At 37.4% G+C, this 14,933-nt stretch overlaps 1 protein-coding gene across 5 annotated transcripts in view; it reads left to right on the top strand.

Annotated features, from left to right (window-relative positions):
* Positions 1–14,933, top strand: part of LOC114478866 (microtubule-associated protein 4-like) — a 126,117-nt gene that overhangs the window by 36,447 nt on the left and 74,737 nt on the right. For all 5 annotated transcript variants that reach the window (XM_028472174.1, XM_028472176.1, XM_028472175.1 and 2 more), the window contains one exon: positions 1,104–1,294. In XM_028472174.1, coding sequence (XP_028327975.1) covers positions 1,108–1,294 — 187 coding nt within the window. In that variant the 5' untranslated portion in view covers positions 1,104–1,107. The remainder of the gene's footprint in view (positions 1–1,103; positions 1,295–14,933) is intronic.

The raw sequence follows: 14,933 nt of genomic DNA, 5'->3' as shown, positions 1-14,933 counted from the left end.
AGAAAGGAGAGTTTGTTCAGGGGTCATCTTATCTAAGTGTTGGGCTGCATTTCATGTTTCAATGAATTAACGAAAAATTTCGAGTTGAATGTTTGTGTCAAAAGGTTTGGAATAAATTGGTCATTTTTGAGGTCATATTACAAGTGCTTGTTTTTTCGCAGTCCAAAAATTATTAAATAATTAATTAAATTGAATTAAATTATTTAATACAGTTTGCAAGATCTCATGGTAAATAATAAAAGTTTATTTCTCGGGTTGGATTTGTTACAAATGCACGTAGATGAAGAGGTGAAGTTACAGCGAGTAAAGCTTTTTCTCCAACTTCAAAAGATATGGCATTATATGAATCAAGCTTGTAATCGATATTTTATACAATTTTTAAATGAGAAAAAAAAATGTATTCACTTCTTTTGATAACATTTACTTATGTTAATAGTGCTTTTGTCTCACGCTTTCTAGACAGTGCAGTTGTTGTTGTTTTTTTTATTCATTATTATATTTAATTAATTATTTACAATGATTTTGAGTTTTAAAAAAGAGTATTATGGACATTCATGACCATTAAGGGTATTATCAATAAAATATATATATTTGTTTTTTCATAGAGGTTTTAGAAATGTTTTTGTTTTGTTTTTTTTTAATTATTATTCTTTTTCAAATTAATACAACACACAATTTCATATATCTGTATTCTACACTTTCACTTATGCAAATATAAATCTAGTTAAAATAACATGCAGTATAAAAAAAATCCTGGTTACTCTGTCTATGGGGTCACCAAAAATGTGTGGTATAAAAATGTGGTCAGTACCCAAAAAAGGTTGAGAACCACTGAAGTAGAGCTTCTCTTTTTCTGGTATTATTTTGTAACTCTATCCAACGCTGACCTTTATTAAACGTCTTGAAAAATGTCCCCCTTTTCCCCCCCTGAAGATTAAAACACCAACAAAAACAGAAATGACTGCTTCCAGGTTTTCATTTCACACTCATCTGTGTGAAAATGAGTGTGAAGTGGTCAAAGAAACCCGCTCCTAACTGAGTGAGAAAACCTATTCATGTGGTTAATGATGCTAGTAATGGCTTTGCGTGTTCTCCACTGACAGGACTATGGACCTGACCCTGCGAGATGCTCTGGGGGGCGGAGGTGGGGTCCCTGCTGGAGCGCCTGCTGATGCCCTGCTCAAAAGAGACTTTGTAGCCTCACTAGAGAAAGAGAGCTACGATGACAAGGTGGGAGAAACCATCTCCAAAAGCGACTTTCGTCCCTTGGTGGACGGAAAGGACACAAAGAGTGGTGAGTCAGCGAAAAGCTTTTGGCAAAATTGTGACAAAGTGTGGAAGGGGAATATACAGTAGGTTTGAGCTACGTCCGTCCGTGCGTCTGTGCGTCAAATTCGGTGTGTGGCTTCAGGGTATCAATACCTTGATGGAGTTGAAAAATGAGAAGCGTGCAATTATTTTTTCTGAAGTTATTGCCCTTGTTCCATTTTTTGGACTCTGTTCGGGGTATCTTCAAAGGGGACAGCTTTTCTTAGAAACCGTTTAAGATAGTAATTTTATATTCTGATTTGATCATATTTTCTTATGGACACATTTAAGTTCTTAGATTTATGACATTTAGGAAAAGTTTCTCAGTTATAATGCCAACCAATCTGGCGGGGGATGTTGCTGACTATGTCTTCTTCTTTAGTCTGCTGGAGGTCAGATGTACTGTACACTAGCTGGTTCAGACTCAAGAACTGTCTGTTGTCACACATTATTTTTTGGAATTAAAAACAAATAAAAATTATACAAGTCATTCCAGAAAACAATGCAGAGGTAATTTAGTATTTAGTAGTATTAGTAATAAGTAAAGATTCATGAGACTCGGCATGTTCTGTTCAGCTCTCATTTGTATGCATTTAACATTTACTAATACGGTTTATTAAAGCCCCATTATTTTTATTTGATAAAATCCTAGTGTAAGCCTCATAGGTCAAAAATTCAAACATCATTTACTCCAAAAAAGAAAGGAAAAAGGTGGAAATGACGTGATTTCTTGTTATTCTTTGCCAGACGAGGAACACAGTGATTCACTTGTTCTAGTTTGTTCCCGGTATTCCCCGTGATGTCAGAATGAAGTAAAAAACACTTCTAGGCACTCGTTTCCATGACTCCACATCTCACTATTCAGTGAGCAAAAATGTCAACAATGATGGAGTAAATGCTGTAAGAGTCACTGATCTATGAGGCATACATTATGATTTTTATTCAATGAAAAATGATGGGGTTTCACAGCTTTAAGATGGAAATTAAAAGGCTTGGAGTCATCTGTAAGGAAAGCATATACTGTATATTTGAATTACAGTATTTGCCATTTGAAAATACATCCTGTAATAAATGAACTTGATGTCATTGCATAGGAAATTCATACCTACTGGAAATACCACACTGAATATCACATAATTTACTGAAATTCCCTAAAAAATAATGCAATATATTGTGATGTCGTGACCTGCAAATCGTGTATTGCCAGATTCATGGCAATGCACCCCACTATTATATAATAATTAAAAAAATAAATGAATAACTTAAAAAAAAAAACATGTTGACCTTTTAAACATAAAGGAGACTGAAGCAACAGCTTGTTGGAATGTAAGGTTTCTTTTTTCAATTGTAAAGCTTTAATTTTTATTAAGTACACTAACCACTTATTAATTAATTAAAGTGTATAAATAATACTAGCAACAACTTTCCTCATGTTGGCCTACAGGCTAGCTTTGGCTTTGAGAGGGGTGGCGTGGAGGGGAGGAGCTTACATGTGCATGGATTAAACAACTCAAAGTTAGTATTAATAACATGTGTGTGCCAAGCTTTATTATTTGTAGATGTCCGAAATACTGGATTTGTTTTATTTAGTGTATTTTGTACCTTTTTGTAATTATTGATGTTGCGATATACTATATCGCTATGTATATCGTATTGTTTAGTATCGGGACATAACGTATGCACTGCACCCCTAATATGGAGTTTAGATTTAAATGTAACATTTAGATTTAAATGTAACATTTAGATTTAAATGTGACATTTAGATTTACATTTAGTCTGAAAATGGATTAATGGATGGATGGATTTAACATTTATATTAAAACTAGTACAGTGCCCGTCGGAAGTATGCATTCATGTGGGAGTATAATGGGTATATTTGCGGGTGCAAAATGTGGGTGCAATTTTCCTAGCTTAATTCTATGGAACATGTGCATGATAAATGTTTGTTGTTTTTTTTTCACTCACTTTTATATTTTTTTATTTGGTGTATTTTTCATCATGTGTATTTTTGTATATTTCTGCTGTTTTGTGCATTTTTTTGTATAAATATTGTTTTTGTTGCCATTGTAGTGTGATTCAGGAGTCATTTTGTGTATTTTTATTTTTTTTTTTGGTGTAGTTTTGTGCATTTCTGTTGTCATTTTAGTGTATTTTTGTACAAGTGTTTAGTTTAGTGTATTTTGAGTCATTTTCATGTTTTTGTTGTCGTTTCGTGTATTTTTCTGTAATATATGTAATAATCATTTTGTGTGTTTTTGGAGCCTTTTTGTATATTTTTGTGCATTTCTGTTATCGTTTTGTGTACTTCCTGTATAAATATTGTTTAGTTTTTTGTTTTACGTCATTTGTGCATTTTTTTTGTATAATTATTGTTTTTTGTTGCCTTAAGTAGTGTGATTCTGGTGTCATTTTGTATCTTTTTTAGTGTAGGTTTTTTGCATTTCTGTTGTCTTTTGTGTATTTTTTGTATAAATATTTAGTTGTGTGTATTTTGAGTCATTTTCATATTTTTGTTGTCGTTTGGTGTGTGTGTGTGTGGGTGTTTTGGGGGGGGTGAATCCATTCTACCGTGTACCTTCCTAACTTTCACTAAACGTCTCTATTTTCAGTCGTTAGATGTAGTGGCAGGTGTGTCGTGAGTGAAGCTGCAGTAATCAGGTGACCTTCACTATGTAACATGTAAACACTTAGATCTGACTCAGAGTGTAACACTACAGTCACTACCACGCTATGGACAGGTGTCGTGACACAAACTGTAACCGGACTAAATGGTGGTCCATTATACACTCAACACTCACATACCTGCACGCATGGCACGTAGACGGTGATCGATAGTGAAGCCCACCTGATTGACGTGTGTGTGTGTGTGTGTGAGACTCTCTACCTGGGACGCTAATCTCCTCCGTTGGTTCGCTCACACACATGCGCAGCTTTCAACACAGCAGCCATTGCCCATCAATAACTTTCAAGTCCCATCATAACTTCTGGGTCTAAATAGCGAATGGTCAAACTAACATGAAAATAAACATTCTGAAACATCATCACCAAACAAGGAACAGTAAAAAAGTATTTTTCCTCAAAAGAGAAGTCCACAGGAGCGAGATCAGGGCCAAACTCAGCTGGCACGCATCGGATGTGAGCTGTGCAGTGAAATATGATAATAATAATGATGCGCTAGCGCCTCCTCACGCACTGAGGTCAAAAGCTGAATAGGTTTCACTTCTGGGTGAACATGAATGTGCCGTCGAGCCGAAATAAAATTAAAATAAACATTTGGAAATGACCAAATTACTCCAAAATAACAGATGCACAAACTCTGGGTATTTGGAAGCCGTTGACAAAGTTTCAGGTCGAACAGGCACCGTGTCGGGGAGATATTTGCTCCACACACACACACACACACACACGCGCGCACACACACACAGACCTTTCTTGCATTATAGTATAGATGACAGTGACACAGACACCACAGACTGATTGTATGTTGAAGAACTGTCAGCACCTCATTAAGGTGGAGGACTGGGTAGTTGTTGATAGTTTTGATAAAGCCATTAACAGATATGTGAGTGTTTAAGTATAATATACTTGTTTTTACAAAACAGCTTTGCTCTTTAAGGTATAGAAGGGGTCTATTTGCAAATGTGTTATAAATAAATGAGTAGGAGTTCTGCATTGTCATCATGGATAAGATAATTGTAACTTCTGCACAGCCTTAGTGAGTGTTAAGTAATCAGAGGTTCATTTCACTGATTCTTAGCCTTGGTTTTCCACGTTATTTATAAGGTGAAATCCATTTGTTGTTGGGGTATTTTTTTTCCCACCACACTTGTATTTTGTATTTTATTTTTTTTACCTTATCTGTTATTGTGATGGAATGTGTGAAAAACAGATAAAATGACAACAAATTGTAAATTTTCAAGGCATTTTCATATTTTAATGTTGTCATCATTGCCCACCATCTTAAAATAAGCTACCAGAAAGATTGCTCATCATTAAGGCTTATAAATTCCGCCCAATTTAATTTAGATTCAGAAGCACAAAATGTCCAACTGCAAGTCAACGCCCCTAGGAAGATGACAAGCCTTACTAGTTTTATGTAGTGAAAAACAAACTGAGCATTATGACGCCACATAAATGAGCTGAACTATAGAAAAATGGGGACAGAAGCAAATTGTAACGCAGGGAGATTATGAGATAATATGGATGCAAACAAACTGATGGGTTTTAGGAAACAGAGCTGAATGATGGGCAGTGAGAGAGTGGAGCAGCCTGGGGAGTTAAATGGAGCAGACACAAAAGCCCAGTGGACACACAGAGACATGGATTATTACAGTCTATAGAGGGGGATTTGTTAAACTTGGAGGGGAGTCATTTGTGCTAACAAGGGGATACATCAGTGTTTGTCTTCTGCTCAGTTCACATGTCTGTATACTGTTGGAATATGTCTGGACCGCAGTCTCTCTACATCACCGTCTTCATTTTCTGTTTGCCATAACAGCTGTGTTAAACACAGCCTGTTTCCCCTGATAATAGCACATAATGTCTGAATACTTTTCTTCTACAAGTGTATATTTTACATGTTTGTGTTTTTGGACAAGTTCAGCATTTTTCAAACCAATAGGGGCAGAGAGGACATTGCTCCTATAATTAACCTTGACTGCCTGTTCCAATTGGTAGCCCCTTAAATCTGACACTTCTTGCCATAATACCATTATAAAGTATCCCTGGAGCTTGTGATGTTCCAAAGAACAGGCGTAATTGCCCCAACACTTTGAATTCTCACTGTCTAGACTTAAGCTAGCTGAAGGACTGTGTTTTTTGTGGATATCTCTGGGGTTCGCCCTTTCTTTTCGGGTAATTTTTCCCATTCTTTATGTCTTTATTTATTAGTCTTTCATTTCCCCTTTGCCTGTCATTGTGACACTGTGGTAGCCTCTAGTCTGAGCTGCATTAGCATCACTTTCATCGCACACACACTTTCATAAATAGCACCTAGCTTGTGGCACAAGCTTTATCCATGCTAACCTGTCCATCTGACAATCAACTGTTCAGGGCTTCAGTGAGATCAGCAAGCCTCATAAAATGTACTGGTTTAGGTAAACAAAGGGTTGTTACAAAATAAAATCAAGCCAAGTTGATGAAAATTGGCCCATATTTTCATGGCAATACTTAATTCCAAAAGTAAAAACTTGTACCTTGACCAATTTTAGCAGTGGACAGTTGAGTTACTTTGGACTGTTAGATGGGCTGATGAAAGCCATCCCATCCATCCGTTCATCCATTTTCTCTGACCCTCTTTCTCCTTTTTAGGGTCATGGGGGTCTGCTGGTGCCTATTTCCAGCTTTCTTCAGGCGCTAGGTGGGGGTACACCCTGCACAGGGCGGCAATAGAGCTCGGCGAAATGGACCAAAACTCTTATCTCAATATTTTCTTATCAAAATGTCGATATACAATATAAACCTCAGTATTTTTAACTCATATTGCATTATACATATTGCAGGGTTAAAAAAAAAAACAGTCATGTTTTTTGGATTATGGGAGGAAGCTGGAGTACATCTAACGTATGATCTATGAGGCCTACACTATGTGTTTATTTTAGTCATATAAAATGTTTGTTATCTTCTCCAGCAGCTTTAAAGAAATGTATAATATTACATGTTATATCAGGTCATTTGTGTGTACAAAAAGTTTTATTCGGGCACAAATTATTTTTAGATGTTTGACTCAAACTTCAAAGAAAGGCTTTCTTTTTTGAGGATTTTTATCCATAACAGGCAACGTTTAGCATTATTCCAGTGCAGGATAGCTTTTTAAACTCCTAGCAGAAATATGGCAAACTAAAGAGTTTTTCTTGGACAGTTTGACTCTTGTGAAGAGATGATCCAGGGTTCTGTCCGATCAGGCGACGGCTGTTGCTCGCCCCAGGGGTGTCGGGTTGGCTCTTGATGCAGACGGCCCTCAGTGACGTCCACTAAACTCTTTTTTTTTTAAATGTGTTTTAATATAAAAGCACGTTGCAATGGACCTTTTTGTTGGAAAGATGATGTAAAATGTGTTTATTTTACCTTTTTTACTTCATAGGGTAAAGGTTTGAAATGAAACCCCAGTACACACTATAGATTTCCGACGTCATTTATACTCAGGAGTTTATATCCACATTCATCATCCTAATGAGTCAACAATACTGACGGTCATCGATTGTCTGGTCGACTGGAGATGGGGTTGATCAGTGTGATAGTTATGACGCTAAACACAGATGGCACCTCAGATTGAATTGCGTGCATGTGTTCCTCTAATCTGTTATGATCAACCATCAGCCTGTCGTATCATCTCACATAGTCCTTGACTTTTCCACGCACAGCTGGTGTGTGTGTCCACTGAAAGCAGGCACACACACATCCTTAGGCATCCTCCAGTGTATCCTCCATGTTTCAGGGACGGAAATGTGTTCCCACACGCAACACCGAGGCAGAAAAAAATCCACTCTGTATATTGTCAAGATTATATGTTATTTTAGAATATATGTATGGCTGGGAATTATTACTCTGCAAGTATAAGGTTAATCTGCTGGCAGTTGAGGGGGTCGCCAGATGCCTTCTAAGAAACTAAGAATATATATATATATATATATATATATATATATATATATATACTGTATATAATTTTTTAACAGCTGGAGCCCATTTTTACTTATTTTTTAGCCTTTTTCTCCAACTACACCAAACTTTCAAAATTTAATCTATTTTCATCACTTTTTCTTGCCATATTTTTGCTCCTTTAAATACATTTTTGCTACATTATTTCCATTTCTGACACTTCCCCATCACATTTCAATGCCTTTTCTGCAGATTATTTCCACTTTCAAGACATGTTCGGCACTTAATATAAACCTTTTCCACCACTTGTCCCACCTAATGTTACATATATTGACTCATTATTGTCACTTTTAACCTCTTTTCACCATATTTCATGCATATTTTTGCCAATTTAACCACATTCACGATTTGTCATGCCCATCACTGGACAGTTTAAACAGTTGTTTTTACTAATTGTTCTATTATTGACAATTTAAACCCTTTTTACTACTTTTTCTGTCCGTTTTTGGCCACTAATTTGCAACTTTTAACCAATTTCCCTGGTTTTTAAAATCCCCTTTCACCACCTTTTCCACAATTTTTGGTCACTTTTAACCCATTTTATTTCTGATTAAAACAAGGATTAACAACATTAATTTGACGATATACTATGGCACAAATATTACCAAACTTCCTGGATAATAGTGGATATTATTCAGATAAATAAATAAATGTGGTTATCACAGATTCATAGAACAATGGACCATCGATTTGTTGACTTTATGGATGGACCCAAAATTCTCCCCTTTATTCCCCCTTATAGATGGCCCTATATGGCCACATGACTGTTATTCAATGTTCATATCTGTGTTCCCCTCACATGACAGTGAATGACATTAACTTCCTGTGTTTGTGTGAATGTATAGGCCTGCAGGGGTCAGTCTGTGACAGCTTCATTTGATATGTTACATATATGACACTGAAGATCAGGCGGTGCCTGGCAGCAGATGTTTTACCGCAGGCTTTCTCAAACCTTCTGATATCACACAACCTTCACATGCAACGTTAGGATGTAAGAATGATGAACTGAACTGAGGCAAGACCTCTCAAAGATTACTGTTGGCTGAAATCAATTTACGATAAAATGTGTAAAATGTAAGTTAGCATCAGTTTTGATGCTTTGTTTGTGTCTGTCGATTGTTTTATTTTTTGCCACAGCCAAAATTTTAGTGCATGTAAGGGTGTACGAAAGAAATTGATAAGTCAAGATATTGCAGTATTTCAATTAATATTTCAAAAAATGTCCAAATCGATTATTTTAATCATGTTTTTTATAAAGAAAAGTGAACCATATCAGACCTTAAACTACCTCACTCCTCAAGTGAGTTAAAACTTAACTAAACTTTTTTGAAAAATGTAATTTGACAGTTGGATACATACCACTTGTTTTTGATATTGGTACTTGAATTACGCCTTTTAAAGAAAAGTCAGTGCTAGTGGTTAAAATGCCTTTTAGACACTTCCAGTGAATCTGAAATGAGACAAGGTTTTCTTGTATATTTGCTTCCCTGTGTGCCCTGGTTTTTCATTGTTTTCTGTATAATTTAAAAAAGTGTTTCTGGGCATTTTAAAACTAAAAATGTTACATTTAAATACTTAAACTATAATGTGAAGAGTGGTACTATAGGATCAATAAACTACATTACTTCATACCTAATCATGTATGTATTCAGCTGAAACAATTGGTTTGAGGGTGTACTTACACTTTAAGTAAGCTGATGAAATAACTAAGAGGTCAAAAGCTCTACTGTCCTGAATGTCAGCAAAGGCAAACATTTTAACTATTTCAACCCATGTCAACCCTTAGTGCCAATGTTCAGCTAATGCTCGGTTAGCGCTAGACCAATGCTAATGCTAGGCTAATTTAATCACATTTACAATTTGATGTTTTTTTTGTGTGTGTGTGTGTGCGTGTGTGCAAGATCTTAGAAGACTGACAGCTCAGAAAACTTAGAAGTAGTTACACAGACTTTTGACATAGTTGCAGAATGGACAACCCACTCTGATGTAATCCGATTTGTGGATTAGCCAACAGAAAGAAAAAAAAAAAAAAAGAGTGTCTTGTAAAGTGTAGAAAAGATGAATTAAAGTCGTCATGTTGAGTCCATGAATGGAGCTGAAAGGCAGTCAGATGACACGGCCATCATTACGTTACTGCTCATAAGGCTTAGAATGAGGCTGGTGACTTTCCTGAGGGGCCCTACTGGCAAAAGTGTCTGTCAATTACACTACGTTCACACCGCAGGTCTGCACAATTCAGATTTTTTCTAAAAAATCTGAATTTTTTTTGTATGTGGTCGTTCATATTACATATAAAATTATCTGTATTATTTTAACCCTGTATGCTGCTTTTCTTTTCTTTCTGTAATGCTACTCTAATTGTAATTCCCCAAGGGATTAATAAAATCTGTCTATTCTAAAATGCATCTTCAATCATTTTGGATTATGAACGAAATGCGACCCTGAAGTGACCCACATATGCAGAAGAGACCCTAAGGTGACACATGACCCCACAGGCACGTACGGTGTTTAAGGAAGTAAATATGGAGGCATCCAATGTAGGACTGTGTGTCACACTGAGAAATTTTCTTTCCAACAGAAGTCAGCACTACATAACTTTATAACTGCATCCTCCGCCTGTTGTTTTTCCACGCGGTTTCTCCTGGGACTCAGAATTATGACGTTTTCCATGGCCATGACGTGGGAGTCGGATAGAAAGCACCTCGGCTGCAATTGCATTGTAAAAAATCGAATACATATCGGATTAAGGACCACATACTGTATGAAACTGCGCTTGCCTGCAAGATGGATTCCCCTGGTGTTCAAAACACCAGAATCCATCTTGTGCTGCTCCCGTCTTTGCCCTTCCATCCCGAACTGAACTGATTAGAACTAACCATGAGGCTGTGTTGTGGTTTAGGGCGGGATATCCGGGTATGACAAAGGCCGAAGCGCCGAAGCAAAACTGGTGCATGCGCTGGGCTACCGCTATTAGCATAGCTTTGAATCAAAATAGGATTAGGAGAATCCAGCATTTCCTTTTTGAAAGAGCAACAGCGAGAGGCATTTTGTTCATTTTTGGACGGTAAAGACGGCAAAACGGAGCCTTGTTGTTCTTGAAGCAGCGTCTCTGTGGCGCATGCCGATGATGAAATCATCATTTGTTACCATGTGATTGGCTAAAACAAATCATAATGGACAGGCGCTTCGCCCAATCAGCTTCAAGAGCATTCTGCTCATGTCCCTCCCTGATTCTGAAAGGATTCGACAGACACAGACCCAGATCGATGTGGAGAACTCGAGTGAGAGGGAGGGGCTACACATCAATCTGGCTCTTGCCAGGTTGGAATGAAAGTGACCTCAATCGAATTTTAAAAATTGGAACTGTGCTGTTCAGACTGTATTTAACAGACCGAATACAGGTCTCATATGGGCAAAAAGATCTGACTCGGGTTGCATTTGCCTGCAGTGTGAACGTAGCCTTAGTGAGACTAATCGTTTTGTCAATAAAGTTGGGCGTACCGAGAAAAACAAATTAAAAAGTGTCTCCTTGAGGAGGTCAACTGTTGCAATGCAGAGTGGGATTTGTAGCTGGCATTACTTAGTGCCAAAGTGATATTGAGATAGTGACCTCCACAAAGTAGTGGAACCCATTGCTATCAAACATAGATGTTGCATCCCTTGCTGAGTCATGACAACATACCGGTGCAATTGTGCATGCTTTTACTGTACCTGCTGCATGTAATTGAGGTACAAACAGGACGGGGTTGAGGGAGTTCAGTTGTTGCGTTTGTGCAGGCACAGTTGGGTGTTTATTTGAGCTATTTTTGTATCCCTGCATGAATGCAGCTTTTTCGTTTTGTTTTTTTGCTTGTGCCTGTGTCTGTGTTAAACTGCAAGATCCCACAATCACATGTGACTGCAGCAATCGTTGCATCATCGCCAACAGCACTTCTGTCCAGGTCATCACACACACACACACACACACACCTTCTTGGCTGTCACTGCCATAATCATTTTAGAAGTGTGTATTTGTGCTGAGCTCAGCACTTATGTTGAAGTGAGTGTGATGTAATCGGAGCTTTTGGAACAGACGGATACACTGACAGACGGACTGACACCTAAAGCCTCAGAGGCAGTGGAAGTCCTGTCCCTGTGTATCCAAACCCCTGAATAGTAGGATTTAGATTTGAATTTGATTTTTTTTAAACCTTTGACCAATTTATAATCTATATTACTTAAATGAAAAACATCTTTTTTGGAATGTTGCAAAACATTTTTATTATTGTTGTAATGAAAATAAAGTTGTATATTCATTTTTGCGTAGCCTAAATTTTACAAAGATATTGAGAATTGGGTAACACGTCCCACTTTCCAATGGTGTCTGTTAGAAATTTCTATCCCCTTTAGTAACGATACAGTAGGTTCAAATGTATGGGCAGAGGGCACCCCTATTTTTGAAAAAAATCTTGATGAAATACCCCCGGTTCCGGATTAAATGCTTTATTGTGATAGAGGAACAACATCGTGAAATGACGAACCTATGAATTAATTTTTTTAATTTTGCCAATGACGAGAGATAGGGGTATTTCGATCCAGAATCAGTGTATTGATCCGGATCATCCACAAAATCTAATCACGTGCTTCTTATCCCATTTTGAATATTCCCTGAAAAGTTAGTTTAGCTAGTTAGACTGTTCACAGACAAATAAATCAATCAATAAACATCAGCAAATCCATAACCTCCTTGGCGGAAGTAATTATATAAAGGTGCTTTCACACCGAACATGACTTCATCAACTTTGGCGACTAGATAACATTTAAAATCAATGTAAATGACGCAACGTCAAGCGACGCGATTCCAGCTACTCAATCATGCTATCTGAGTCGCTGAAAGTTGTTCAAAGTTGAAAATTTTTAACTTTTCAAGCAACTTCAAATGACGCTGTGTCGCGACATCCAATCGATAATAAGTTTATTTCCAGCCTCGCGATCTGAGTCGTTGAAAGTAGTTCAAAGTTGAACGTTCGGTGGGTTCACACCAAACGCGACTCTGGCGACTAGATTCCATTCAAAATCATTGTAAACGATGCAACGTCAAGCGACCTCCCTTCAAGCGACACTACTCACACAATTCCAGTGACTTAATCGCGAGATCTGAATCGTAGAAGTCACTAAAAGTTGAAAATGTTTGACTTTTCGCACGACTTGAGTGATGCTGTCGCGACATCCAGTCGGCAAAGAGTTTCTCCCCACATCACATCACGTTGTGACGTAGAAAAAAAGCGCAACTATGTTCAAGCAACTCATGACATGCGATTTTTTTATATTTGCTGAAGTCACAAATTGGTGTGAACACACCTTAAGGCTTGCATTAATGCCTTCAGGCATAATAGTGACTTTTCTTCCAGATATTGTTTTTTGCCTATGATGTATTTATGATTTATGTATAAACACCATCAGCAGTTTTTTCGCGGGGGTTTACTGCCCTCATCCTGATGCAAAGTCCTTGCTGTGAAGTAAAGTGCCTCTAGGTTCAGTCGTGTTGGTTGGAACTTCCTTGAACCCTTTCTGGGACTAAACCTTGTTTGGAAAAGTGCTTTTTTGAACTGCCTCAGAGGTGCTGCACAGCAGAGAAGCACTGTTGGATTTCACAGAGAAAATGTTTACATTAAAAGGATGCAAACATTGAAAACTAAAATGTGTTTGTCACGTTTTGTTTGTTTGTGTATAGTCAAAGACTTGTACAGAAGTAATAGGAGATATTTTGACTCCTACTTTGGGACAAATGTTGTTAAATCATTTAAAAACACACAGCATTCATAACATCTATTTTTGTCTACATATTCAGTATATTTTTTTGTCTGGGTTAGGTTCGCTTCTACCAGTAAAATGTTTTAAAGAGCTCCTAGTCCAGTGAGGCAGAAATGGCATAAAAATAATAATATTCTAAAAAAACGGTTTGCTGTGTGTGTGTGTGTGTGTGTGTGTGTGTGTGTGTGTGTGTGTGTGTGTGTGTGTGTGTGTGTGTGTGTGTGTGTGTGTGTGTGTGTGTGTGTGTGTGTGTGTGTGTGTGTGTGTGTGTGTGTGTGTGTGTGTGTGTGTGTGTGCGCGCGCGCGCGCGTGTGTCTGGATGAACATGACACAGCAAGATTTATGCACTTAACTTTGACTTTATGGGCCACATGGGTCACTACAACAATACAAAAAAAGAAAATAGAAATCTTTGTGTGAAGAAGATAAAACCAACTCATTGACAGTAGATCCAAATTTCCTCAACTGTAACTCACAAATTCTCAAAGTTTGAAAATGTGGCACACTGGTAGGCATTGTTGCCTCTAATGCACGTGTCAAACTCAAGACCCATGGGCCAAATTCGGCTCGCCAGAGCATCTAGTCTGGCCCGCAGGAAGATGTAGATATCTCATTCCCTCTAAATTTAAAAACCCCACCAAAGTACAATGTGTCTTGCAGTACTAACTAGATTATTTGCGGTAATATTGAATGGCAGCTTTTCTCTAAAACCCAGAAAATTTTCGCAAATTATCGATTTAGAAGCTTTATTGTCATTGCTCTGATAAAACAATACAGTGAAATCTCGTTGGCAGCAGTCAATCATCAAACAGCAGAATGATTAAAATACTAGAAATTAAAAAAATAAATAAAATAAAGTTCATTTGGGAGTTGAGATTTAAAAGTAGTGGCTATAAGGCATATAATGCCCATAGAATTCAGGTGAATTACATTAGAAATGACCATACCAATTGTCTGACATTCAGCATATTATGAGAGACTTTAAAAAATGTTGCATCAAAGTGTAAACTGGGGCACCACTGCTTTTTTTCATTCACAAAAACATGGAATGTTCTGGTCCGGCCCACTTGAGATCAAACTGGGTTGTATGTGGCCCTCAAACTAAGATGAGTTTGACAGCCCTGCTCTAATGCTAACACAAAGGTGGTGCAGACAAATAGTCATAATTATAAACA

Source organism: Gouania willdenowi, chromosome 17, assembly GCF_900634775.1.
Source record: "Gouania willdenowi chromosome 17, fGouWil2.1, whole genome shotgun sequence".
Taxonomy (NCBI): domain Eukaryota; kingdom Metazoa; phylum Chordata; class Actinopteri; order Blenniiformes; family Gobiesocidae; genus Gouania; species Gouania willdenowi.
The sequence above is the reverse complement of the archived record's forward strand: the minus strand, read 5'-3'. Positions and strand labels throughout refer to the sequence as shown.